Genomic DNA, 27028 nt, shown 5'->3' with positions numbered 1-27028 from the left:
AGGGTGTGGCAGAAACAACTTTACAACCTATAAAGTCATAAAACTTTACAACTCACAAGGTTATAAAGCAGATATGTTTATTTCAACGTCAGGCACAAGGGGGATCGTTCCACCATTCATGCACAACTTCTAACAATGTGAGGTGTGTTTAAGGTGTTTAAGTACAGTAAGGTGTTACATATTCATAATGACCCCAGGAACGCCTATACATATTCATAACCTTTCCCGCTTCTTATTAAAATGAGTCTCAGATAATCATTTCCATAGTCTCCTCCTTGACCCCTCCCTGTTACACCTGCGCAGTGCTATCTGGTGGTCTTGAGGAGGGGTCTTTGGATGAAGGCTCCTTCAGCTTTGTCACAGTGAACTTCTTACCTTTGGCTCATTATGTTGAATTGACTGGAACCCAAGCTGCCAAGTCGATCGAAACCAGACTGGTTCTCCCCTTTTGCTGTAAATCTTCGGTATCTCGTCTTCTCAAGTTTACAGCTAGGTGCTGTAAAACTTCTTATCTTGGCATTCGACGAGGTTCTGTTTTTTCTTAACATAATTGGTTACATAAAGCTCTAAACTAGGCACCCTTAAAGTGTTAATTAGTTAGTTCCCTCTATCAGGTGGAGAGACACTGGAACAGGCTGCCCAGGGAATTTGTTGTTGCCCCATCCCTGGAATATTCAAGGCCAGGCTGGATGGGGCTTTGAGCAACCTGGTGTAGTGGAAGGTGTCCCTGCCCATGGCAGGGGGGTTGGAACTAGACGATCCTTAAGGTCCCTTCCAACCCAAACCATCCCATGATCCTGTGATTTGTCTCCTGGGTGGCTTCCAGCCGAGGAAGCCTCCGGGCTTCCCTCGCCGCTTTGGGAACCCGTGGCCGGGCTCGGCTGCAGTTTCGCGCCTCAGCGCTCAGGGCTCCCGCACCCGCAGCCCCGCCCGCCGTCCAGCCCGCCCCGCGCTTTCGGTTTCGATTCCTCCACTGCAGGGCCGGGCGGAGCCGCGGAGTCTCGTCCTCCGTCTCAATCTCGTCCCACCTAGTCCCGCCGCGACCAGCCGAGGCGAAGGGGGCACGATGGCGGACCCGGCAGTGTGCTGCTTCATTACCAAGACCTTGTGCTCCCAGGGCGGGCGGCTGGGGCTGCCGGAGCTCCAGCAGCACGTCGGCCTTTCGGCGCAGCAGCTGGAGGAGACGCTGTCGACGGCGGGTCCCCAGCGGTTCCTGGTGGTGCAGGGCAGAGGTGGCGGCCGGGAGGTCCTGGCCGTGTCGGCCCTGCAAGTCTGCGTCCGCAGGGAGTGCGGAGGCTGCGAGCGGCTGCACCTCTGCAAGCTCCAGCTCATGGGCAAGTGCAACCTGGGGCCCAGGTGAGCGAGGGGCGGCGGGGGGCGCGGCAGGGAAGGACAGGGAGGAAAGGGAAGAGAAGCGAAGGGGGCGCCCCCGGGCTTCTCCCTCGGGGATCCCCCCGGGCTTCTCCCTCGGGGTTCCCCCCGGACTCAGCCGCCGTGGGGACCGGCCCGGGGCGGCTCGGCGGTAGCCTGTGGCCGCTCCCGTCCCTCGGTGAGGCGGCCGGGCTGCTCCGCCGCGGGTGCCGCTCCGGCCCCGGCCCCTTCTGCTGCCGCTCCGTGCGGGAGGAGCGGCCTGGATGCCTCCTCTGGTACAGTCTCGCACCGGGAGTTTCTTGCTGGCGAAGACCTCTCTAATCTCGCAGGTTTGGTAAAAGACCTAAGTGACCGCGGTAGGTTGCAATTTTCTGAAGCCTGGTTTTCTTTGTCAGTGTTACTGGAGTCCTGCGTCCAGCTCTGAAGCCCTCAGTACAGGAAAGTCGTGGACCTGTTGATCTCCAACAGGACCAGAGGAGGCCACCAAGATGATCAGAGGGCTGGAACAGCTCTGCTGTGAGGGCAGGCTGAGAGAGATGGGGTTGTTCAGCCTGGAGAAGAGAAGGTTTCAGGGATACCTTGTTGCGGTCTTTCAGTACTTAAAAGGGGCCTATAAGAAAGATGGGGACAAATTTTAGCAGGATCTGTTATGACAGGAAAAGGGGCAATAGTTTTAAACTGAAGGGGGAGCGATTTGGGCTAAACATGAGGAAATTGTTTACAATGAGGGTGGTGAAACTCTGGCCCAGGTTGCCCAGAGAGGTGGTAAATGCCCCATCCCTGGAGACATTCCAGGCCAGGCTGGACAGGGCTCTGAGCAACCTGATCTAGTTCAAGATGTCCCTGTGCTCATTGCAGGGGGATTGGACTAGATGACCCTTCCAACCCAAAGTATTCTATGATTATGATTTTTTTTTGCATAAGCTTGCCACACCTGTCCCTCAGCCCTCTGGCATCTGGATAAAACATTTTACAAATATTTCTTAAGTAATAAAAAACCAAAAGTGCTAGTACGTTCTCTGGTTTTAATCTAGAAAGTTATGAACACTTAATTTCGTAGTAAGTCACTGCTCTGCTTACAGCTGTTTCTCTGAGAGGTGGTGTTTAATTTCCCCCATACATGAGTCCCATTTTCTGGGCGTACTCTCAGGAAGGGTAGGTCCAGCAGACTCTAAGCACAGGTTGGCAAATTGTCTTACCTAGTTTAAAAAAATAGTGGTAAAGGAAACCAAAACCAAATGCAGAAGTGAAACTCAGAAGCTTTTCAGTGACAATCAGTGGCAGAAGTGAGCTCTGATGGAAGAATTTGCTGTTTAGGCCCCAGGTTGCAGTGCCACAGTGCTGCTGTTGCAGTGTCAGTCATATGCGCATGTGGCACCAGATTTTTCCTCTCCTGCCCCACCGAAACAGCTCATTGTGCGCTTGGATCTGAAGGGGATGGAGAGAAAAGGCCATAACTACCTCAGAATGGTACTAGCAAAGTATTACGATGCTAAGATTTTCTTACTGTTTCTTGCTTTACTTGGCAGTACAATACACTTTCGTGTGATTTGCTGTGAGAAATACTTTCAAGTGTGTGTGGGCATTTGGGCTGGACGACTCTGTGTGAACTAAAATGTGCAATGAGGTGATTCTCCTTTTAATGATAAACCATTCCATCTTCTCAATAGCACTAAGTGTTTAAAGACACCTTTGTGTGTTAATAAAACAAATAATATACCTTTTGTGGGAGGGAAGTTGATTAAAATGAGAGGGCAGAAATACTGCTAAGTGGACGACATGGCACAAGACAGAGGATATTTTTTAACTGAGAAGATAAAATCTAGCCTTGTTTCCAGATCTTTCACCCTTTTTGTTTTAGAATCTCTGTCCAAGTTACTGGTGTCTTCCTACTTAGTGGAATCAGGACTTTAGTACAGTTAAACCTGTTTTTGTGTCGGGGAAGTAACTCCACTGCTTTTTTTCTGCTGTTATTAAACTTATCTCATTAGTTATTGCTGTATTTGTAGGTTGTTTCAACCTTTCACTTAGAAATATGTATTCAAGTGATGTAGATCACCATGTGACTGTCGGTGGAATCTGAAGTCAACTGTGGAGGAATGCTATTGACAGCTCCCACCTTGAATACTCTGTAGCTTTTCTACCCTCATAGCCATGAATCATGTGTCTACAGAATCTAGTATCCTTAGAAGATAATTTCTCAGGACCAAAGATGACACACTTCTGCCCTTCAGACTTCATATTCTTGTTTATTTGCTTACAAAGCAATGTGTCCAGCAGGTAGCAGTGGTCAGGGGCAAAATGTCTACACAAGGGTCTGTACAGAAGGGTTGGATCAGGCACAGCACGAGGTAAAAAAGCTTTCATGAGGAGAGTTTCAGGAGTTAACTATAGGCTAAAAGGGTGAAGAGGAGAGAGATTTGAGTCTGATAGATTAACAGGTATTTTATCAGTTGAGTATGTCTAGTTTTAGGGCTGTATCAAATCATGCTTTTGAAGAACAAGACATAAGGAAGCTTTATTTTACTGCATTGAACTAATGCACAGCTTAACCATGTTTTTCCTCTTATCGACTTGCACCATCTTTTCAAATAGATGCAAAAAGGTTGCAATCTCTCTAATTCAGATTCACTTCAGACATTTCTCTGGGGTTAGTAAATAGCACCAATGTCTTCATTATTGTCATTTAATTGCATCTTTATCCGAAACTCAGAAGTTAATGAACTTTCTTGTTCTTTTTTTTTTTTTTTTTTTTTTTTTAATTTTTTTAAACTTTCCACCTAGGAGAGATAACAGATTGTGCTGTTTTCAGCTTCATTATCTCTTTGTTTTGCACTCTCAGACTCTCGCATCTTCTTTACATACCATCCCTGGGACGACAACCTTTTACATTCACAAAAATATGTTGCAACTTCCACTGTTGTTGATATATTCTTCTAAAATTAGCTTTCATTCCGGCTATTCAGACCATGTGACTTGACTTGTCTCTTAGTGGAGGGGAAGAGAGTGTGGGGTAGACAGAGTCGGCTTCAAATCTGTGTTGCTAGCTTTCTTAAAAGTGGTCTGGCGACATCAATGTTTAAAATGCGGGTAATAACTCTACTGAATTTCACAGAGTTATTTTGCTGTGTGGTCCATTCTCTAGCTAATTACAGAGACCATCTAAATGTTCACAGAGACTTTTGCCAAACTACCTTTCTCTCTGTGGCTTTTCCCAAGTCACACAATATCTGAGGTTCTTCTTTAAATCAATTGGACTGAAGTGAACATTAATATTTCTGTCTGTTTTCTTGCAGATGTAAATACTCACATGACATTGTCAATGGTGAGAACAAAAGAGTTCTAAAGACCCATGGGTTGGCTGGCCTCGATGAGAATGAGCTGCGAGTTCTGCTTCTCCAGAACGACCCTTTCCTCCTCCCTGATGTGAGTTGTACTGATTTCTTAAGAGAAGCTTTTGTTAATTAGGAACAGGAGAGGATGAAGGAGAATGTGGAGTTCTGATCTCGGTTTCAAGCTGTTGAGATGTGTAACAGTAATATTAAGATTAGTCTCAAAGAAGTTTGAATAGGAATGGCTGTGTGTGGAAGCACCAGAAGAAATAACGTAGAGCCAGGGTTGTGAAAGTGCCATGTACTTATAACAAAAAAAAAAATAATAGCAATAAAACTGTTAAACACTGAGGAGTGTGTCGCTTACATAAATACCAGAAGGCTTGCACCTAGGTAAGGTCATGTCATCTATGACTCGTCAGCAAAAGACCTCCCATCTGCCAGCAGGTCTGTGACAACAAGGCCAAAAAGGTAGTCAAACAAGCAAACAAAAAAAAGCAGCTTCACTAGAGATTTACAGACGGAGGTGAAAGATTGCATTAATTGTACACACTTACAGGATAAAAGCCCTGAGCAAGAACTGGTTTGTTGGCTCTTCTCCAAGAGATGATGTAGACCAGGAAGTGAGGGCCCCTTTCCTTTTCTAGCCTGGGTAGGCCTGCACAACTTGGTGCCTGAGGGTATAGGGGATGAAAAAAAAAGTATGAAAAAATGACCAAGTGACTACAGTCACTTTTGTGTAAAATCTGCCCCTTCCAACGTGCACTGAGTGTCTCTACACTAATTTTCTATGAAGTAACCTTTGTCTGGTTTGTATGCAAGTAGTTGATATTGTTAAATTGGGCAGAACAATCAATTCTGATCCTGCATGTGTGTATAAGGGCAATGCTATCCTCAAGGTATGGCAGTTTCAAAGCCAAGAATATCCTGTTCTCGCTACAGCTGTTCCAGGTTAAGAAATCATCAGAGTACTGCCTGTTACCCTTGTCTTTCGGAGGTTATAGTCTCCGCAGATCTGTTGGCATAACAGTTCTATTGTTTTCTTATTCCCTGCTGTGACAGTGCTGGGCTTTGACGAAATAGATTTTTGTGTTGTTGTTGGCTTTAGTGTTTCAAAGTATGTTGTGCTGGCAGATTCAAAGAGCATGGTGATGATGAACAAGGAGGATTAGTAATATCTTTGTCCTGCTCAGTTGCATCTGAAACTTAAGTGTTTCTTGTTTAATTACTCCCAGTAATGAGCAGGTAGTAGCAACCATCATTGATTTATATTATTCTAAGTTTTTATCTATAGATCTGTTCAGCCCTCACTGCCAGTAGGCATCATTAATTACCCGTAATTGAGCACTTTAACTCCTATTATGGAGTAAAATAGCAGAAACAACAGAAAATGGTGATCAATACAGGCCATTAATAAACCTGAGAGCTTGAGAGGGTGGTGTGACAGCTGACTTGGCTGTTCCATGCTTAGAAATGCTGAGTGGTTCTGTGTGTGCTGGCAAATGGCATGTATTATATGAAGCTCTTAAGCAAGAGGAGACTGTAGTTTTCTGTGACCTGAACTGGGTTGCAGGGTAAGAAAAACACAACAGCACCCTAAAATCAGGGTTTTTTATACTTCCCCTCATCTTCTCTCTGGTTCTCCTGGTTTTGTTTAATGGCAAAAGCAAGGGCAGTGTGCATTCCCTACTTAGCTGAGGCTGCAGTTCATTCTGGTTTGGTAGCTTCTTGTGATGTTCCTATGTAAAAATTTTGTCTTGCATACTAACATCATCTTTCAATGCATCTTCCTCTGGATGGTTTACAAAATCACTCTCAACCAGATTTGGTGTCTTTAAATCTCTGGGAGCTTCACTTTGTGACTTAAGTAGCTGGTATCTCCACAACCCTAAAGCAATATTTTGTGTAACGGGTGCTTAATACAAAAGGTTTGTCTTTTTAGTACTCTCTCAGCTTTTACCTGATTCTGTATTTTAGTTCTTTTTTTACTTTCCCCCTACTCTCCTGAGCAGGAAGACGCAAGCACAAAAGCAATTCCTGTGCTCTGGCCCCCCAAAGCAGTGTCTGACAGAAGTCTTGTACTTTTTTGGGTATTTCTTAAACCAGCTTCAGGCTGCATGACAAACTGTGCTCCCTAATTCTGGTTTTCATGAGCAGCATTCCTGGGGGAGATTATTTCTAGAAAGGAGCAGATATTGAAGTTAAGGCAGAAAGATTGGCTGGGTTGGGGAAAGACCTAAGACCTATTAAGGAAGCAGTGATTTTAAGATTTTCTAGAGACATCCAGAGAACTATATTACTCCTTTGAACTAAGAGACTACTGTGTAAGTTTATGTTGCAGCCCTTAGTTCGTGTTTGGTTGTCTGTCTCTGGTTGTTTCCAGCTCAGTAACTTGAACAGTTATCTCCACTTGGAGCGGTGGGAAAACAAATTGCATGTTTAAAGCCTTAGCTTATTTTTATTGTTATGTAGGCACTCAGATGAGGCATATACATTTTAGATGAAGGTAACACTTTGAGTGGTATCAGGCCTTCAAAATACAGCTACATTCTTCAACTGAGGAAGACCATCCCTCGGCAGCAGTGTAAGATCTGAATTCTTTAGTGACTGAAGTTGCAAAGCATTTCTCACAAGACTATTTGGCATTACCTATTCCATATGTTCATGATACATAGATCTTGGATTCCTCTGTAGATGATAAGCTTTTCTGCATTCCCCTCAGACAAAGTTGGGGAGATGAGGGAGAGAAAAATGAAGTGACTTACCCAGAATTCTGGAAAAGGTGAATAATTGCTTTGGATTGGCAGATACTGGTGCTTTTGAACCTCACTAAGAAAGGCACACGATGGTTAAGATAAATAGTTGATTACTACTAAAGGCTGTAAGGAGAAGAAATCTTATGTTTCCCTTCTGATGTTGTGGGACCCAAGGACAATGCAGCCTCAGACAGACCTCTCTGGCAGAGCTATGGCTTGTTCTGCAGAATTCCCATCCATGGGTGAGGTTCAGCACCCTTGCTGTTTTTCACATCTTTCTAGCATTTTCTGGGAAAACAAACACCACCTCTCCTCCCTCCCCCCAAAAAAGAACAACAAACAAACAAACACACACAAAACAACAAACCAAAGCTATTGGTCTTCTGTGCATAGAAACGTGAATGTTGTAGACAGTAAATGAAGGTTCACTGAGAGCATTATGCTCTTATGCATCTCTGTAGGAACAAGCTCTTGCAAACTGAACATACAGGTTGTATTGTTAAAGGCAGTCCATGCTAATGGCACGGTATGTGCTCTCATTATGTGGCTGTCACTAATGATAATGTATGAGCCTCTGCAACCAAGGCCTACAGGTAAACTGCCTAAATTTGCCATCTCCTCATTATAATGTCTGCCATGGTGGCCTACTACGTTAGCTGAAAACAGGTCCAAAATTTATTTTCCCAGTAGAAGAGAGAGACGGAGCTACTGGAAGAGAAGTTTCAGTGAAGCGCCACTAAGGTGATGAAGGGACTGAAGCATCTCTCACATGAGGACAGGCTGAGAGAGCTGGTCTGTTTAGCTTGGAGAAGTGATCTCATCAATGTTTACAAACACCGAAAGGGGAGGGCCTAAAGAGGACAGAGACAGGTAATTTTCAGTGGTGCCCAGAACCAGAGGTGATGAGCACAAACTGAAACACAGAAGGTTCTGTCTGAACATCAGAAAATGCCTTTCTACTGTGAGGGTGGCTGGGCACTGGCACAGGTTGTCCAGAGAGGTTGTAGAGTCTCTGTCCTTGGAAATATTCAACAGCCATCTGGACATGGTCCCGGGCCACCTGATGTACGTGGCCCTGCAGGAGAATCTCTGCTCAGGCACCTGGAGCACCTCCTACCCTTCCTTCTTCTCACCTTGGTGTCTGCAGGGCTGTTTCTCACACTTTGCCCACTGCCGTCCTCACTACCATGCAGCATTTTGCCCATTCCTAAGTATGGTTTCCACCAGCTTGGCTGATGGGATCAGCTGTGTCCTGCAGTGGGTCTGTTGGAGCCGGCTGTGTCCAGCATGGGGCTTTTTCTCTCAGAGGCCACCCCTTCTTCCAGCACCTTGTGTGGACACCTAACAGATTGTGACACCACTTGTGGCATTTTGTTATACAGCTAAGCTTAAATATACAAACAATAGCCATATTTGCAAGGGAGTAAATGGGAAGTTGTGATACAGTTGCTCCAGCAGGGTGCAAGAGAACATGTAGAAGTAAAATCTGCTAGATATTGGGTAAAACTAAAATCCTGCAGAGCAGGTCGGAAGGGTGTGTGATGGAAGCAGAATAATCCAGTACAACAAGCAAAACAAGAACAAGTCCAGATTCCAAAAATAAGATGTCAAAAGCAAATGAGAGCATTCTTTAGGATGTTAGGGGTAGAAAAGCATAAAGCATCCACAATGACAGAGGGAAGATGGGAAAGAAAGAAGAAATCCTTTGGTTTCTACGTCCCTCAGAGGCTGAGAACCATCGAGGACAGTAGCCATCAGTGCTCACTGAAATCACATCAGTTCCGTGGCTTTGTGTGCTCCCACCTAATTTAGAGTAAGCTTGTGAAGGCTGATTGTTCTGTACATGGTACTGACTGATGGTGATGAGGAACGTGCCTTTGGCAATTGGGTATCGTTAAAGAGTATGAATACAGTAAAAAGTTGTTTTGCAGTTGAAACTGACCTGACTTTTCAGTCTTTTAAACACTGCCAAGCCAGCATCTCTAATTCCCTAGTTGATATATAAATATACATATATTCAGTTGCAACACAGCATTGAAACTGTTGCTTGGTGCTGGGGTTGGGAGGGGATCAGTGACAGTTCTGGTGTGATGCTGGGGCTGCCAATCAGCTCTGTGTCCTCCTCAAAGCAGCTTTCTTGTGACCGGCCCCTCTGGTGTGTGATTTGTTCTCTGGGTCCAGTTCACTGCGTATCTCTTACTTGGTGAGCAGAGGAATGAAGAAGTGCATTGCTTTCTCTGTATGTACTCTAATCTCAAAGCTTTCTTCTTATCATTTATAGACATCCAAATCTTCAATGCAGAATAAGCTTTACAAATAGGAAGTTCAAATGCTGTTTCAGGTCCATGAATTAATACTTCATTTGGCACAGTATACATCTTTTTAGGGAGACACTTGTTCTTTGTTATGGCTTTTGTTTTGTTTTTAATAGAATAACTGTAAAACAGTCAGTTATTATGCAGCTGTCTTTCTTAGGAGTGCCAAAAATGAATGCTTGTTGGATTAGCTTTTCTTTTTATTGGAGAAAAAAACCTCTGCTCAACTTCAAAACTGAGTCAGATGAAAATGCTTGCTCTTCTCTATGAGAATTCTGTCCGGATTAAAGAAGTCACAATGAACATGTGCCTTTTAGTCACCATTTTTCTGCTGCTAAAGCTGCATGCCTATAGAACAAAGAACAAAGTTACTGTTTCTAATGTGCTTTTCCATTTCATATTGTATCTATCCTCCCACTTCTAGGTCTGCCAGTTTTACAACAGAAAGAGTGATACCTGCAACCAGCAACAAAACTGCAACAAGCTTCATGTTTGTCGACACTTTCTCCGTGGGGAATGTAGATTTTTTCCATGTAAGAGGTCCCATAACCTCTTGGATACCCATACATTGAGAGTGTTGGCAGCTGGAGGCATTGGTGCGGACATAGCTTCAAACATCCAGACTATATGTAATCACAAGCACATGGAATTCAACAAGGAACTGGAAAAGGGGAGAAGTGAGTTTTAAGAAACACTGGGTTTGAGTAGGATTCTGAGTCTGACAGAGGTAGAAGCTGTTCTTGCCTTACCTCACAGCTAAACCCCATCTTCCTTTCTGTGCTTTCAGCACACAACTACAAACCAAGGGAAAATGTATTAAAAAAACCCTGAAAACAAAATATACTCAAAACTAAATAAAAATGTTAAGTTACAGTTATCCAAATATATCCATTGCAAGACAGAGTTCAATCACAATACCAATGTGATTCCCATTACAGGTTTGTGTAATATGATCACCATCACGACACTGGGTGTCCCCAGTTCCCAAAAGGGAATACATGGGTTGAAAACAGCTCAAGCCCATTGCTCTCTTCAAAATTGTTTTGTTAGTTGTTTAGTTTTTATACTCCTATGTTGGGGTGAGCCCTGTATTCACTCCCCCCATGCTGGTCTGGCAACTCGGAGTGAGACATTTATACCAGCAGTTGATCCACTCAGCTCACAGCCAGTTATCAACAACAAAAGCCACCCTCTGGTCCCCTTTGTGTTGAGACAAAGTCACCTTCTCTGCAACAGCCATGGTTAGTCACACCCTGTGTTGCTCTCTGAGCTTCGTAGGCACATCACCCTTGGCCATCTCCACCGAGACTTCTTCCACTGGAGACATTTGTTGGTCAGTCACAAAGCCCCCGACTCATGTGATGGGCTGTATGGGGTATAATCAGACCCTGAAAGTGCGTGACTTAGCTACTGCAGTCAAGTCCTTGTTATTTCTGGGATAAAATAACAAATGCAATGTCTTTCTCTTAAGAGTTGTATTTTGATAGGGGCAAATAAGGACTGATGCATTCTTTCCTGTAGAGAAAAAAGAAAATCCCACTGCTAAAGCTCCGAAGGACAACAAAGAAGATAAGTGTGATGAGATATGTGTGTTCTATGTCTCAAGATACTGCAAAAATAAAGGTAAGCTTTATAAACAGCAATGTCATCTTTGGAGAGTAGCGTCTGCAGGGTCACCCCATGCTCAGTGGCTTGGACCAATGGTGGCCTATGGAGTGGCAGCAGCAATTGTGCCTCCTCACTCATCTGCTTTGTTTCCAAGTCATTAATAAACAATGACAGAACTACAAACATAATCAGAGGAAAGTGCAGTGGGTACCCTTAAACTCTTTCTCCTCTAGATGATCCATCTAAGGCCTATTTTGGTCCTGTTGATTGGGGCAGGCTTTGGGTATGGTTTCTGTAGCAAAAACCCTTGAAGTGTTAAATGTTACACTTTCTGTAACTATTAGATCAATCTAAGAACTGGCCTTATGCTCTCATCACTGACAACTGGTAACAGTATCTTGTCCTATATTCCTGTTGTATCCTGTGTACATCAGATAATAGCCATATTTTCCCCTTTAAAAAGTGATGGGAGGTGTTAAAATGTCTTAAGAAATCACAGTAGTTGTACGAGCTAAGCTGAAGATAAATCTAGTCTATCATCTATCTAGCAGTGGCAAATAACAGAGATCTGGGGAATAAATATAAGCATAAACAGTTTTATTTGGTGCCTGTCGCTTAACTGCCAAGTTAGGCTCTTCCCTGGTTATGAGGAGGTACCATGAGATTTTTCTTTTGGTGAACTTTTCCTGTTACTTTCTAAAGGACTAACAACTTTTCTGACCACTTGGTCTTGGTGAAAGATCCACTTAAATTAGATCAGACTGTGTTTCCTTTCGCTTAAGATATGGACAATAAGTTTCTATTTGATCTGAGATGTTTGTGTGTCTTTAGCGTTTCTCTAGTGGGTTTGTGGTCTGGTAAAGATGCAGTTCTCCCATCAGAAGCGCTTTTCATAGAGGCAGATAAGTTAGCTTAGGGCTTGATAATACTTCTTTTTCACTGCTGCTTTGAAGACAGACAGTACTCTTTTATGAGTATTCTATGGACCATAGAAATGAAATCTGGCCAAGAGAGACCAAGTGTGTTTTTTGTTGGCAGCTTTTCAAATGAATTTAAGCACAGGACTTTCAAGGTAAGTGCATTCCAGCCCTGTTAACAAAAAGAAGAAAGAAAGGAGTGAATGACACTGTCTTCGTAACTGGGGTTAGTTTCCATGTGTTTTGTGGTCAGATACATCAAGGGTCAGGAATGGTGAAGCTCCTTTAGGCTCTGTCTGTGCAGCAGCTACTCCAGCCTTGTCTCACATTTCTCAGACTCTCTGCTTCTTTAGGACCAGACTTGAGGCTTGAGTTTATGAACTTTTGGACCCACATAATGTGAACTGTGTATCCGTGTGCTAGCTGTGAAGGTCAGGATCAAATGAGCTGTACTGCAACCACCAAATAGCTAAAATCAAACAATGGTTGGAGAGTTTGTGTGCTTTGCCGGGCCACATTTGGCTTAAAAGTTGTCAATAAGAGGTTTGGTCCATACTCACATGTGGAGCGTACACCAGCTTGCCCCAGCAGGAGGCTGGGAGGTTCAGCCTCTGCCTGTGTCCAGCATCATGCACTCATGCAGGGGTGTTAAGCAAGTCTGAACTCAAACTTGCAGATATGTATGCATTGAAACCACAGATGATTAAAAAACAAAACAAAACAAAACCAGAAACACCAAAAAAACCCAACAAACAAAACCAAAGTCTCGCTCTTCCTGTGTGAAGGGCGAGCATTGCTGCAGGTCTTGCATGCGAGGCAGTTAAAAGTTGCTGCTTCCCATTTTCCAAGAAGCGAAGCAGCAATTCTGGCAGTGCCTCGCAGCCCTGTTAGTAGGGCAGTGAGCTACCTGTTCAGGGGTGAGCACGGGATCTCTGTTGGGGAGCGTTCTGTGGAGTATTGCAGTTCTTGATGCTGTTTCATTTCTTGGGCTCGGCCTAAAAAAACATTCAGGCCTTGGTAATCACCCCATAAACTCCAAGGGACTAAGGGAAAGAGAACCAAATATATCAAAGTGCTTATGCAATGTGTAGACTAAGCTTTTTACAGCTGAGAAACATGGTGGTGCAACATACACATATTTCCTACTTGTAGCGCTGTTCTCCCACCTGCCGATGTCCTGTCTCAGCAAAGGGAAGGTTGTGGTTTCTTTGAAATATATTTGGGAGGATGAGAGCTTATGTTGTTTTTCTAGATAAGACTGGAGAAACAGATACCCCTGTTGTTGAAACATATTTCTGTTTTTAGCATTCTGTCTTTATTGCTCATACCGAAACCCGGGAGATAAATCCAGAGTGTAAAAAAATGCTTGTTCCTTTTTTTTCCTTTTTTTTCCCCTTGTCTTGCTCTCTCTGTTATGATTGCAGAGCTCTTGACTATGTCTGATCTCGTTACAGATAGATGCAGACAGGTTCATTACCATCTGCCATATCGATGGCAGGTATATAATGGGATCAACTGGAATGACGTTTCCACGATGGAGGAAGTTGAAAAGGCCTATTGTGACCCAAAAAACAGCTGGTAAAGTGATGCTGGACTGCTTGTTTAGCATACTGTTGGCCCAACACTGGGTTACTTCACCCAGTGTGCAAGGAACCAAATAACAAACAGTCAAGATAACTGTTTATTCCATGTCTGTGCAGAGATGGGTGCTGGGTGGTAACTCCCCAAAGCTGGCAGACCTTAATTAACACGCGGTAAACTTTTCATGCAGTAACTATCAGTACTTTCTACAGTTATCCCTCTACTTAAAGTTACAGCTTTCTCTCTTTTTACTTCCTATTCAGTGGGGAAGGGGCTTTTGTTGGTAGGGAGCTTTCCCTACCCAAGCCCAGGTTTTTTACTGTGTTAATTAGGATAGTTCACCCACAGTTCAAGTGACTCTAACTTTGGGTTTATCAGCGGCCATGTTCTCTTCCTGCTTATCTTGGTGTTTTCTTGCCTAGCTAATTTATGGTGTCATCCCGTTCCTCCTTTCAGATTCGTGTCTTGTTAACTATTCTAAAAAGGTTGATTAATGTCCTCTGTCTTTATTTCTCTTATACTTCCAACACTTTGGTTGACCCCCTGAGGAAAAACTCTTGTTTTATTCCTAAAGATATCTGAATTCCTTAACTTCTGATTACTGAGCTTATCAGAATCTGGGAGGATATACAAATGAGAATTATTCTTTTTAAAAAGAAAAGTAAAAGTGATTGCATGGAAATATTACCCCATTTTTATATTCCAGAAATAACATAACAATATCTTGAGTTTAAAATCATATACGGGGTAAAAAAATGGGTGGAAGTTGATGCTTAGAATATTAGTATTTCAGATAATTAATCATAATTTATTTATAATAATTAAATTGAGTCTTTTAACAGCGTTTCAGAGCTGGTCCTTCTCAATGGCTATTCCTTTCCTAATACATCTAGTATCTGTAACACTAATAGAATATCTGTAGTGTGCCTAGAGAAATTGTATTAGATACCCTTTGTGTAAACAGCCCATCTTTTTTTTTTAAAGAGAATTATTTTCCCATTATCTTCTTTCTGAAAGCCCCACTGTAAGCCACCTGGCTTCATGAGGGACCCAAAGTTTGGCCTCAGTAAAATGGTACTGTCCTTTTGGCCCATGCCTCTTTGGACAGTAGATGATTTTGATTTGCAGTTTGACCAGGCTGCTGGATGGTGCAAATCACAAGCAAGATTCCCAAGAGGAGGCTACTTTCAAACTCTTTCTGCCTGAGACTTGATTTTTTAAGGCTCCCAGGAGCAAGAGCCCAGGCGGCTCCAGTGACGAATGCCATTTACAGAACTCAAAGCTGTGATTGCATCCGCTGTAGCCACAGGAAAAGAACAAAGTTGATACGCTGTAGGTGTTTGCTCTCAAACTCCATCACGTACTTACCAACTTCCATTTTTGTACTGAGAAAAAACTATAAACATGTTTGTTTCTTGCAGAAATACCTTTTGACGCATTGTGCACGTAGCCCCAGACTGTCTGTAAAGCTGGCAGTGCAACATCTGGCTAGCAACAGAGATGGCATTCAGTGTCTCACAGGTTATTGTTCTCTTCTGAAGATTAGAAGCAGTTTTCAGAGGTGCCATACATGCTGTGGGAGATACTCTATTTCAGGGCTAATTACGTTCAGGCAGTCACATTATACTAAAGAAAATTGCCCCAGCTTAAACTGGGGGTTAGAGGATAAAATATATACTGCTAACTGTAATAAACCTGGATTTGTCCTTACAGCATACTAGATAAGAACATTGATTTCCAGACAATGACCTGCAGTTCTTCTAAGCTGCGACGCCTCTCTACCGTGTCATCAGTCGTAAAACCCACATATGTATTGACCACGCAGTGGATTTGGTACTGGAAGAATGACCAGGGCAAGTGGATTGAATACGGACAACAGGTGAGTCCACATCCTGTGCTTTAAATCACTTCTAATGAAATGTGTGGAGCCTCTTCCTCTGACTCCCCTTTACTCAGCAAGGTTAATTAAGTAAATACTTGTGCTTGACTTTTACATGATAAAATGATGACAGGCTTGAGGGGGAGGGAACCTGCTTTATCTCCTAGCAGTGAGGTTCAGTACAAACAATTGCCTTTCTTTGTATCTGGATGATATGTTATAACTAGCTTCCTGACAAAGACCTTTGTTGGCAAATGCGGGATAGCAAAATTCCTTTTTTTCAGCTGGTGTTGATCAGACTGTTTTGATGATACACGCTTGCTTCTCTAGTCAGATTCCCTTTTGGAGCTTTATATGGCTTCTACAGATTTAACATGTATACGCTGTCCTTGCGATATAGTGCTTTTTGAATTATTCAGGAAGCAGTCTTGCCTTTCTCCTAAACATCCTGCTTCCTTGGACATGCAAGGATTGCTATACTCTCTTAGATCAAATGTTACCTTTTTCCTTGGGTGGCCAAATGCTCTGAGAGAGTGATCTATCTGAAAAATGCAGGAAAACAAATAAATAAGGAATTTCTCCTTGCCCCAAAACAGATTAACTTTCCCCACCTGGTTTACAGTATAGCTGCACAAACAGCAGAACACCAAGGTGACGTGGAAAAGTACGCAGGGAAAGATGATGGATAGAGTGGCTTTGGACAATTGTGGGCCTTGATTTCAGACAGCTGAAATGCAAAGTGCCTCCATCAGCATATCCTCATATTTCACATTGTTTTGTACATTAGAGAATTATACTTGTTAACCCTCGTGTCACAGAGCAGATTTAGCATCTGCCGATTATGTCAGTTTGTCACAGGGGAGATTTTAGACCATTTAAAGACCCACCACCAAAGCAGTTTTATTGAAGCAGAGTGTTGCAAAAGTGAGACTTAACCAAGTTCGATTGTAAGGTTCACTCTACTACTTATTGCACAGTGACAATTGAGAGGAGTCCTGGTTCAAGGGGAGATTATCACTGTGCAGCCCATTGCTTAGCAGGGAGAGCTCATAAAAGGTCAATCAGGCTGTCAGATTTATGGAGTAAAGTGATTGGCTGGTAGTCAAATTACATCCACTGGAAAAGGTAAGCATGAGACTCCTTGTACCAACAACTAACTTTGTTTCTTGACAAAGCAGTCTTGGAAGAACCACCAGCTATTCATGTGTTAATCGCATGATCAGTTTTCCAGTTTCAAAGCTCATATGCGTTGGTGCTCACCATGTCAACCTGTTCCTGTGTGAGTTTTCAGAGAGCAGGTGGAAAGTAGAGAAGTTCATGGCCTGGTCATGGCCTAGACCTTTACTTCCTTTGGAACCTGAACCAAACTACCACCTAGGTTGGTCAAGGAGTCAAGTGCATCCATCACACCCAGCTGGCAACAGCCTCTCACAGCTGCTCGCTCAGTCCCCACAGTGGGTTGGGGGAGAGAATCAGAAGGGTAAAAGTGAAAAAACTTGTGCGTTGACATAAAGACAGTTTAATAGGTAAAGCAAAAGCTGCACTCACAAGAAAGGCAAAGCAAGGAATTAATTCACTACTTCCCATGGGCAAGTGAATGTTCAGCCACCTCCAGGAAAGCTGAGCTCCAACAGTTACTTAGGAAAACAAAGGCCATCGCTCTGAATGTCCCCCAGGTTCTTTCTTCCCCCAGTTTTATATGCTGAGCATGATGTCATATGGGATGGAATATCCCTTTGGTAGTTGGGGTCAGCTGTCCCAGCTCTGTCCCCTCCCAACTTCTCATGTACCTCCAGCTCACCCGCTGGTGGGGTGGAGTGAGGAGCAGAAAAGGCCTTGATGCTGTGTAAGCACCGCTCAGCAGTAACGAAAACATCCCTGTGCTACCAACACTGTTCTCAGCACAAATCCAAAGCATAGCCCCACACCACCTACTAAGAAGAAATTGAACTCTATCCCAACTAAACCCACTACAACTTGTTGCAGAAATTTAAATAGGATGCATGCGTCTGTTATTACTAATTATGTATTTGTTTGTATGTCATGAATGTTTGTCAATCACACTTTGGGCCATGATAGTTCTGGGTAGCTTCCTCTTCATCTTACTCTTTGCCTCTTCTTTCCCTCTACCCAGACTAGTTATCCAGGGTTTAGTCCTGACTGTGTTTACTTATTAATCTTCTCTCTTTTTTTTTCTTTCCTTCCACAAAGGGAGAAGGGAGTAGCGTGAACTCACCATCTTCTGCTATTATAGAGAATTTGTATCTAGCTGATCCAAATGCCACCATATCTTTCCAGGCTGGCTTGCATCATTACGAGCTCAATTTTAAAGGTACTCATTTTAAGGTTGTACCTTAAAACTGTGCAGTGCTTTTAACTTTGAAGCTATCTTAGCTTTTAGAAACTATGATTTCTTTTACTAACATTACCTGATTTACTCATTGGAAGGAAAAGTGAGGTAGCAATGACCCAGAAAAAATTCCTTACAAAAGTAACCTTCCCCCTTGCTCCTTGACACTATCCAGATTCACACAGGAGCAGAAATAAAAATATATGTAGTCTTCAGAAAAAGTCATGGTAAAACTTATGTGAGTTAACCCTGCAGATGGTAAAAATGAAAAATCAAGCATCTTGCCGTGCTGTTGAAGCAACGTTTAAAAAGTATGCATGACTTAAAGGAGCAAGCAAGATAGGCACAGGTTAAATAACAGTGTTATGGGAAGAACAAGCAGCTTACATAGGCTTTGTGCAACTATTCCTCAGCAGATAAAATTGACAATGAATATGCCACTTTTCATTAATGATTGTCATTCATTAACGATACCACCTAGTAGACTTATAATGATTTTTTCCTTCTCTTTTCTCCTCAAGAAATGATCCAGACAAACATCTCTTTTAAAACTAAAAGGCGAGTCTGCAGGCGACCAAAGTTTGTGTCTTCTGAAGATGTGCAGAAGATAAAGAAAGGGTAAATGATGCTCTTTAAGTTGTTGTTTTTTCGTATTTCAGAAGTAATTATAAGTCAAAATGGCTGCCAGTGCTGGCAGTAATTGTGCAGGGAACGCAGCTGTTGCTGGAAGAAAACATATCCATTCGACTGAACAGAAGCTGCATCACAAACTACTGCCTTGGTGCATCACCTGGTTTCTGAAACAGATGTCACTCCAGGTACCGCATCTACAGGACTGGTGATGGACAGTTGTTTCTTAAAGAATCAACTGAAAGAGGACTGTGACAATTGAATCATAGAATCATTTTGGTTGGAGGAGACCCTCAAGATCATCAAGTCCAACTGTTAACCTCACACTGTCATCAAACCATGTCCTTAAGTACCTAATCTTTGTGTCTTTTAAATACCTCCTGAGATGGTGACTCCTCCACTTCCCTGGGCAGCCTGTTCCAATGCCTGACAACCCTTTCTGTAAAGAATTTTTTCCTAATATCCAATCTAAACCTCCCCTGGAGCAACTTGAGGCCATTTCCTTTCTTCCTGTTGCTCGTTATTTAGGTGAAGAGACCGACCCCCACCTTGCTACAAATGTCAGCATGCAAAGCCCAGCTCACGGTATAAGGCAGTTTCCCAGTTTCTTTGTGGTTTATTTTGTTTATTTTTAAATATAGGAATTGGCTAAAAGGGATGCTGCCAGTTTGAATGTTCAGAGCAGAACTAGAATTACTAACACCTTATTTTCTGTCTGTCTGCAAACAGCCCGAGGGATTCTTCTATTCAAAATCAAACCTATCCTAGCCACTGGGATCCATCTGCACTGCCTGACGTGGGATACAAGGTATTTTTTTTCCTCTTGTAATTCTGATGGAAAGGCACAATTCAAAGGAGGATGCTGCTTAACTGAGGCAATTGTAAGTGGGTTGTTGCTGAAAGGGCAGGAGTGATTTCTTGCATGGGTTTGCTAAATATCTAGGTGATCTCCCAAGAGTTCCTGAAAGAGGTACCAAATCCCATGAACTTCATCTGCATTTTAGGCATCTATATACATGCAAAACCAAAACTCAACAAATTCAAGATAAAAAGATTCACCATTAAAAATGTACTAATGGCTTACCTTGGTGACTTGGTGGACCAGTTAAGTGAGGGGCTTCTATGAAGTGTGTATTTCTTCACTAGAAGCTGGGCTGAGACCAAACCTTTTCTGTGTAAGCCAGTAAAAAGCCATCCAATAATAATACAGGGTGTTTCAAAAAGACGGACCCAATTTCAAAGCACTATGTTTCACGATGGCAACATGTTACAATTACACAAAAATTTACAAACAAAAGTTTAATGAGTTACCAAGTTTAAGTAACCTTTTAGAAATGCTCTATGTTCCCTCCACATGCTGTACAGACAATATCAAGACAATAGTTGAATTTGTCCCGAATGCCTCTCAAAGTGTCTTCTTCCACTGAGGTCACCACTGCCGTGATTCTGGTTTTGAGGTCATCGAGATTAGTCGCTAATGGTGGCACAAAAACATGGTCTTTGACACGCCCCCACAAGAAAATTTGCAGGGTGTAATGTCTGGGGATCTCGGGGGCCAAGAGTGTAGCACCAAGTCTTGGGGTCCCATGAGACCTATCTAATATTGAGGCAGTGTTTCAAATTTGGTTCACCCTTTTGAAATACCCTGTACAATATTTGGTGGTGGTACATAAAGTCTGGATTGGAGACTTAGGAGAGGAAACCTCTGTGTGCTCTTCCAAGTCACCCAGTGCTGTCACATACATCAGAGATCTGAGCGCAGACCACAGCCCGAAGGAATGGCAGAAATCAAGAGTTACAGCCAATAGTATCTAAAAACATTTGCTGTGATCTCTTCAACAAAATAAAAATAAACAAAGCCCTGCCAGCCCAGACTCTGTGTTCTTTTTATGTCTACCAAGACCAAAAATGTACAGGTATTTTTAAAATCACTAGTTCTAATGGTATTAAGAAATTGTCATTCAGGAAGAGCAGCACAGATAGTGGAAGTACTACAGTGTGCTAGAGAAAAAAAGACTTTTCAGTGTTACACTTGTCCTTTTTTTTGTAGCGGTTTTGACTCTGAGTATGGAATGGTATAAAACACAGAGCATAAGAGGTTTTCCGTGTTGACTGTGTCACAAAATCTTTTATGATGCTGAGCATGTTGTATAGGCACAGATACTTTGATGGCCAGGGAGAGAACAGAAGGAATATTGCCAGAATTCTTTCTGGCTCTTTCCGTTTGACAGAGAGCTCCATTGCTGGCCTCAGTCTTTGTATTTTATTTTCCCTTGTGTTCTTACATTGGCAGTGGCATGAGAACCAGAAATATCATGTCTCTCAGCTTCCGTGGGCTGGTTTCTGTTATTCTGCTTTGTGCTGAATGTTTCATTTTACCCTGACTGACCTCTTGCGTTGTATTATGTGTTCCTCAATGTAATACATGTATCTGGCTATGGGCGTATATAGAAAATTAATCTAAATACAGTTCTGATGAAAATCAGTGGGTAAAATTTAAGTCAACTGCTCTGTACGTTAGTTCCTTTCAAACAGTAGTTTTTCACAATTAACAACCCCCCCGCCCTGATTTTTCAAGATTGTAAAACTGTCAGGTGTCCAGCACCTGCTGAATGAAGTAATAATAATTTTGTGTGGGAATCTGGCAGCCAGACCTTTTCAAGATTTGAGCCTGTGATATTTTGAGCTTTTGTCAAAATAATAAAGGATGTAGGTAAGCAGCTCTTCCCTTGGCTTATCAGCAGCTTAACTTGAATTTTTCAAAAGAATGCCAGGAAGACATGTAGCTCAGTTCCTTTTAGGTCTCTGAGTTGTGTTTACTTAACTGCTTCCCTTACTTACTTTGCAAATGTCGGTCTGAATTTTAGCTGAGTCTATTTGTTGGGATGTTTCTGGAGACACTGAAGTGAGTGTGAGAGGCTTTGGAAGGGGTTGTGGAGAGATCTGTGGTATCGCTAGCTGTACTCGTGGGGATGCGTGAAACAGGAGGATCAACTTGTTTCCCAGAGCTCAGTGCACTTGCCGAGTTGGCACCTCAGAAAACCATCTCCTAACTTGTAAACTGAGCACCTGTCTTAGGGAAGGAAAAGTTAATTCTGTACCCAAAAAGTGAAAAAGCCCACAGTACCTGTTTACACTAAAAATGAAAGCCTGGCTTAGATGCAATATTCCTGTGGAACCCTGAGCTTGGGTTTTTTTACAGTAGGTAATATTGGGAATGGCTGGGATTCTGTGTGCAGGGGGTAACTATCGCAGGATCTGACAGTTGTGATGTGCTGAATTCCCTTCTCTTCAGACAGTGACAAATAATCCTGGCAAAATATGCTGCGCTGGAAGTGATCCATGTCAAAAAGGAACACTGATATGAGATAGGGAGAAAGTCACCTTTGCTTAAAAAGAGCAGTTCTATTATGGTGACATCATTGCCTTAATTTTTGAGTGTTGCAGTGACTAAATCTGTAAGTCACTTAGAATCATAGTTATATAGAAAGTGAAGAGTATGAAATGCATGTTTGAAAGTTGGTGTGAACTACCTCTGTCTTTGTTTAACAGATAAAATGGAATTAGTAGTTGGTAAACCTTTTAAAGGCAAAAAAAGAAAAAAATCAATATTGTCTTGGAACTTCATGGTGGGTTTTAAATGCAATCTTTAATTTATAGCTGAGAAACCTGTGCAGTGAACGTGTGGGTTTATGTCAGAGGATTAGTCTTTGTGAGGCTGTATGTTGCTGAATCCTGACATGCGTGCCAAAGGTTGCTGTGCCGTAGCAGGAAGTGGGAGCTGATGCAATGCGAGGAGTCTGTCCTGTGTACTTCATAGACATCAGTTCTAGTTGGGTCACTGTTGCTATTACAAACCCTGCTGCTTCCAAAACATAAGTTAACCAGAGATGACAGTTTGATACCACAGAGTTACTGTTCTTGTACAGTCCATATGCCAAGGGAAATTATAGTCAGGGCAGCGATTCTTTCTCTGTCTCAGAAACGCCACTCCTTGATAGTGGGTTTATTTATTTATTTTATTATTATTTATTATTATTTAGTAAACGTTTATGCTTTCTAGGATTTTCCTTTTTAGGTCTGAAGATGATGAAAATAGCTGAAGAAGTTGTGTTGTTATGAAGTACCAACCTGCAGTAGCAATGTGGTATTACCCTTTACTAGCAAGGGAGGCATCCTTGGAGGGAAATAAGGCGAATCCCACCAAGTTTTCATGCAGAAAAACTGGCTTTGTTGCTTGGAGGCCATCAAATGATAAAATAATTGAAGTACCTTTCTTACAGGATTAGGCCTTGGACCATGCGACTGACCCTGTGTTTTACCCAGCAAGGTTACGGTTCCTCAGTAAAAGATGCAACCTAGCTGCTAGGGGACAGATTGCCTCAGCTTATCGAATTATACTGCTGCTTAGAGAACTTGGTTAGAAATGGCTTATAAAGAATTTGATTAGCCTAAATAAGTTTACTTAGCTTAAATTCTGCAGCTGCGAACCTTCAAACTCTTTACTTCATTAATTAAGAAAGGCCTCAGAGTCTTCAAGCTAGAAGGGGATTTGCATCCCTGGAGATAATGAAAGGGACGGAAGGGCCTCCAACAGAAGACAAAACAGAAGAATGTTTTGGTTCGCCAAGAAGTTATTTTTCTCCAGCTGTGGGTGCAAAATAACAGCTGAAGGTCAGGACTTTGACAGCCTGCCTGACGAAAATGAAAAGATCCAATGAAGAATGGGAGACCCCAGACTCTGATTTTACAACGGGGCGTTGGGCCTTGGATCATGGGGGTATAATTGTTAAGGCTTTTCCTGCTGAGGTTCCTTTTTCAGGAGACACCAGCTTGAGCTGCTCTGTGCTGTAACTTGTGAATCATTTACTTAAGAAGAATTCCTGGAATCCATGCCTGAGTCTCTGCTATGGGAAACCTAAAGAAAAGAAATTTCCTTAACAATCGCAAAAGCATATTTGTAGTCTAAATAGAATTATTTATTTATAAATAAAAGATGTAGTCCTGAACTATAGCGACATAATTTTCATCTTGTAGGTAATAGTGAGCGACTTGAGATGTGGTGTTGCAGACCATGCAGATAATAAATACTTGCCCATCAAAATTGTTTTACGTGTTGTGTTGTAAAGCAACTTTGGAAAATACTCTTGGATTAAGACATGGAAAATTTCATTTAACCTTGTAAAAGCTTTTTAATAAATTCAAAAAATAATTATTCCTTGTGCAGCTGGCTTTATTCTTAATCCTTAGAAGACTTTCCTATGATAGACCTCTTTGTCAGTAAGTATTTAATGCACAAGCTGGACATGGCGTCCAGAAAAACTCTATTTATGTGCAGCTGTGAAATATAAGTCCTATTTAAGCCTTCTAAAACATGGAGCTTTTGCCTGACAGGTTGATTTCCTGTTACCTCCTAGGTTGACTGCAGCTTTCCTGCTTAAAACACAACTTTGATACGTGGGATGTTGTGCATTTCGCTGTAGGTCATCTTGAGTCCCCACTGGGCTTAGGCAGCAGTAAAGTGGAAAGTGTTACCAAGTGACATCAGTCTGCCAGCATTATGCATTTTCAGTCAAATTTATGGAGGATAAGTGTTTATTTGAGAAGAGTAAAAACACAGATTACTTTGGAGAAAAAATTGAAAATTTATGCAGGACATAAGCAAGCAGAAGAGCTCAAATCATGTTTTGATTATTGTTTACATTAGCTTTTCATTGGGAAAAATGTGCATTTCTCAATGGCTTTTTAAACATGGAAAGTGTGGATAAATAGACTTCATTTCCTTTAGCAAAGAAGGAGTTGTATTTGCTTAAGCAGGTACTTAATGTTAACATTCCTATTAGAATCTTAATTGTTCTCTTATGTTTAGAAAGGTAGCTTTTTTCCTTAAGTATATATTTAAATGCAGCTTTCCAAGTTTTAACTTTGAAAAGTTAGGGAGCTATGATGCTTGTTTCAATAGCTGAAGCTCCCTGAAATGCCTGGTTACAAATGGTGCTGTTATCTAACATCTTTTGTTCTTAATCAGCTTTATATGTAAAAATGGAATTATCAGTGGAGTTTTGTTTTGTTTTTTTAAAATGTCTTTTTCATTGAGATTTAAAGTGTCCGCTCTTACTTGGAGATGATAGATGTTTAATTGATCTTTTTGCTGTCAGCATCCTTCCTGAAGAGAGGTGAGATGCCCTTGTGAAGCAGGAGGGACACACTGATTTACATATTGTTTGTCCTAATTATTGACATACTCACAATCTAAAGCATTAAAATAACCTTCACAAGTATAGTTTGGGGAGCATTCTGAAAGTGTATCTGTTGTAATTGGGCTTCTGCATGTTACGAGCGAAGCCTCATGTCTTCTTTTGCTTTGGTTTATGTTTTATAGGCAGTGGAGATCAGCAAAACGACCTCTGAATACCACAAAATAAAGCATATGTTTCAGCAGACCATGGGAAGCTACAGTGTCATCAAAATACAGAGGATTCAGAATCCATCCCTCTGGAAGGTGTTTCAGTGGTTAGTTATTTGTTTCCTCATCCTTACAGGAAGGGAGTCTCCAAGAGCTGCTGTCCTCTGTCTGTTTCCTGGGAAAGAAAAGACGTGAAATCTCTGCTTTCACCTGGCTGGTATTTCCTTCTTAGAGGCAGTTTCAGGAGTGAAATTAAGTGTCTAGGGCCTTCCAGAGAAAGCCGTGCTCTCCAGGGGAGGTTTCCTTCTTGTGGCTTCTTGGAAGATGCAGGGAGGAGTAGGGAAAGGAGGACATGAATGACACAAAATTGGGATGATGATACCCACAGTGATATGGAATTGCGTGTTGTCTCAGGGATTGATCAGTACCTGCCTGCTGCACACGCGTCCTGTCTGTTACAAATCTTTATCCATGAAAGTCTAGGAAATACTTGCTAAAAAAGAAGAAGGTAAAGGGTGCTTGGCTCTGTCTTTTCCCCGTCAGATTTATTTAAGGCTTTTTCAAGAGTTTGATTACTTTGGCTGAATGAAGTCAGTCTTCACTGAGAAAGAATCCTTCTGCTTTAACGTAATGATCTCTTGAGTTCCAGAGCTCCTTTCTGATTTTCAACATCTGCATCGGCAATACTGAATGGCAGGTCCTTATGCCAAGCTAGAAACCAACAGATTTGAGCTGGTGCTAGTGACAATAAATGACCACATTCGAGTTGTTTTGGTAGCAAATTAAACTGTTACATAGAGTGGTTGTCTAGTTTAAGACAAAAGCACAGGTACTTAAAAGAAGCATTCAAGGACTGTATGAAATGGCAATGGAGAAGAAAAATACTGCTCAAATAAGTACTGCAAAGTGACTGAATCCAGGAAGTTACCAGCTAAAACCTTTTCCTCAAGCAAAACTTAAGACACTTCAAAACACGTAATAGTTCAAACTTTTGCTTTTTATCCTCGTCCAATGAGATAACTAAGCAAACCAGGCAGTTTAACATTGCCAGGCTCTCAATGAAAACATTTCTGTCCATTGCTCTTAACTTTTCATTTATACAGTCTACAAGTGGGAAGAATTCTCCCCTCTCCCTGGCTCTGTTTACTTTGCAGCTGATCACCTCTGAAGAATATTACTGTCCTGTTAGCTTCAACAGCTTCTGAAAACCTGTGGGATGTCCAGATGCTGTGAAATACGGATGGAAAATACTGGCTGAGCCTTCTTTTTGATACTGGTCATGGCTCAGTCTGACTCTGGCCTAAATCGGGAAGCTCTTCAGTGGTGAAAGAGGACTCAGTTTTTTTCCTCCTGGCTCCATGTCCTCAGCTGCACTGATCTCGCTGTGGGGCAGGAGCTCAGCCCGCAAGGCAGCTGATATTTACATGTACATTATAGTCTTTTTTTTGATTTTTTAACCTCTTTCTCCCTTTTTTCCCATGGCTCATACTCTCCTCATCTGCGTTTTTCTGTTAGGCAAAAGGAGCAGATGAAAAGGGAGAATGGAGGGAAGGAAGTAGATGAGAAGCTCCTTTTCCACGGAACCAAGAGCTCCCATATGGATGCCATCTGCTTTCACAACTTTGACTGGAGAATTTGTGGAACCAATGGAACTAACTATGGAAAGGGTACGTAGGAAGCAACTCTGTTTGATGTCTACGTAAGACTCCTGTGATACTAGAGCAGTCGAAGTTTTGAAGTCTTCAATTTTAGAGAGTGAAAAAAGAGGTAGGAATTGGTATTATGATCTTCCCTCTGGAGAGGACAAGGACTTGCTTGGCGTGGTGGGAAGCCTTTTCACAAGGTTTGAAGAGAATTAAAGTAGGGATTTGAAAAAGCCTCTG

At 42.2% G+C, this 27028-nt stretch overlaps 1 protein-coding gene across 2 annotated transcripts in view; it reads left to right on the top strand.

The window, feature by feature from the left end:
• Positions 1–967: 967 nt before the first annotated feature.
• Positions 968–27028, top strand: part of LOC136104403 (protein mono-ADP-ribosyltransferase PARP12-like) — a 28444-nt gene continuing 2383 nt past the window's right edge. The window contains exons 1-11 of one of the 2 annotated variants that reach the window (XM_065843349.2): positions 968–1356; positions 4668–4797; positions 10199–10451; positions 11296–11397; positions 13754–13877; positions 15594–15759; positions 17971–18091; positions 18631–18727; positions 19469–19547; positions 25122–25252; positions 26661–26812. In XM_065843349.2, the coding sequence (XP_065699421.1) occupies positions 1067–1356; positions 4668–4797; positions 10199–10451; positions 11296–11397; positions 13754–13877; positions 15594–15759; positions 17971–18091; positions 18631–18727; positions 19469–19547; positions 25122–25252; positions 26661–26812 (1645 nt within the window). In that variant the 5' untranslated portion in view covers positions 968–1066. The other variant, XM_071816814.1, reaches the window with a different exon arrangement.

Source organism: Patagioenas fasciata, chromosome 1 (assembly GCF_037038585.1).
Source record: "Patagioenas fasciata isolate bPatFas1 chromosome 1, bPatFas1.hap1, whole genome shotgun sequence".
NCBI classification, from domain to species: domain Eukaryota; kingdom Metazoa; phylum Chordata; class Aves; order Columbiformes; family Columbidae; genus Patagioenas; species Patagioenas fasciata.
Note: the sequence above shows the minus strand (reverse complement) of the source record. Positions and strands in the feature narration are given on the sequence as shown.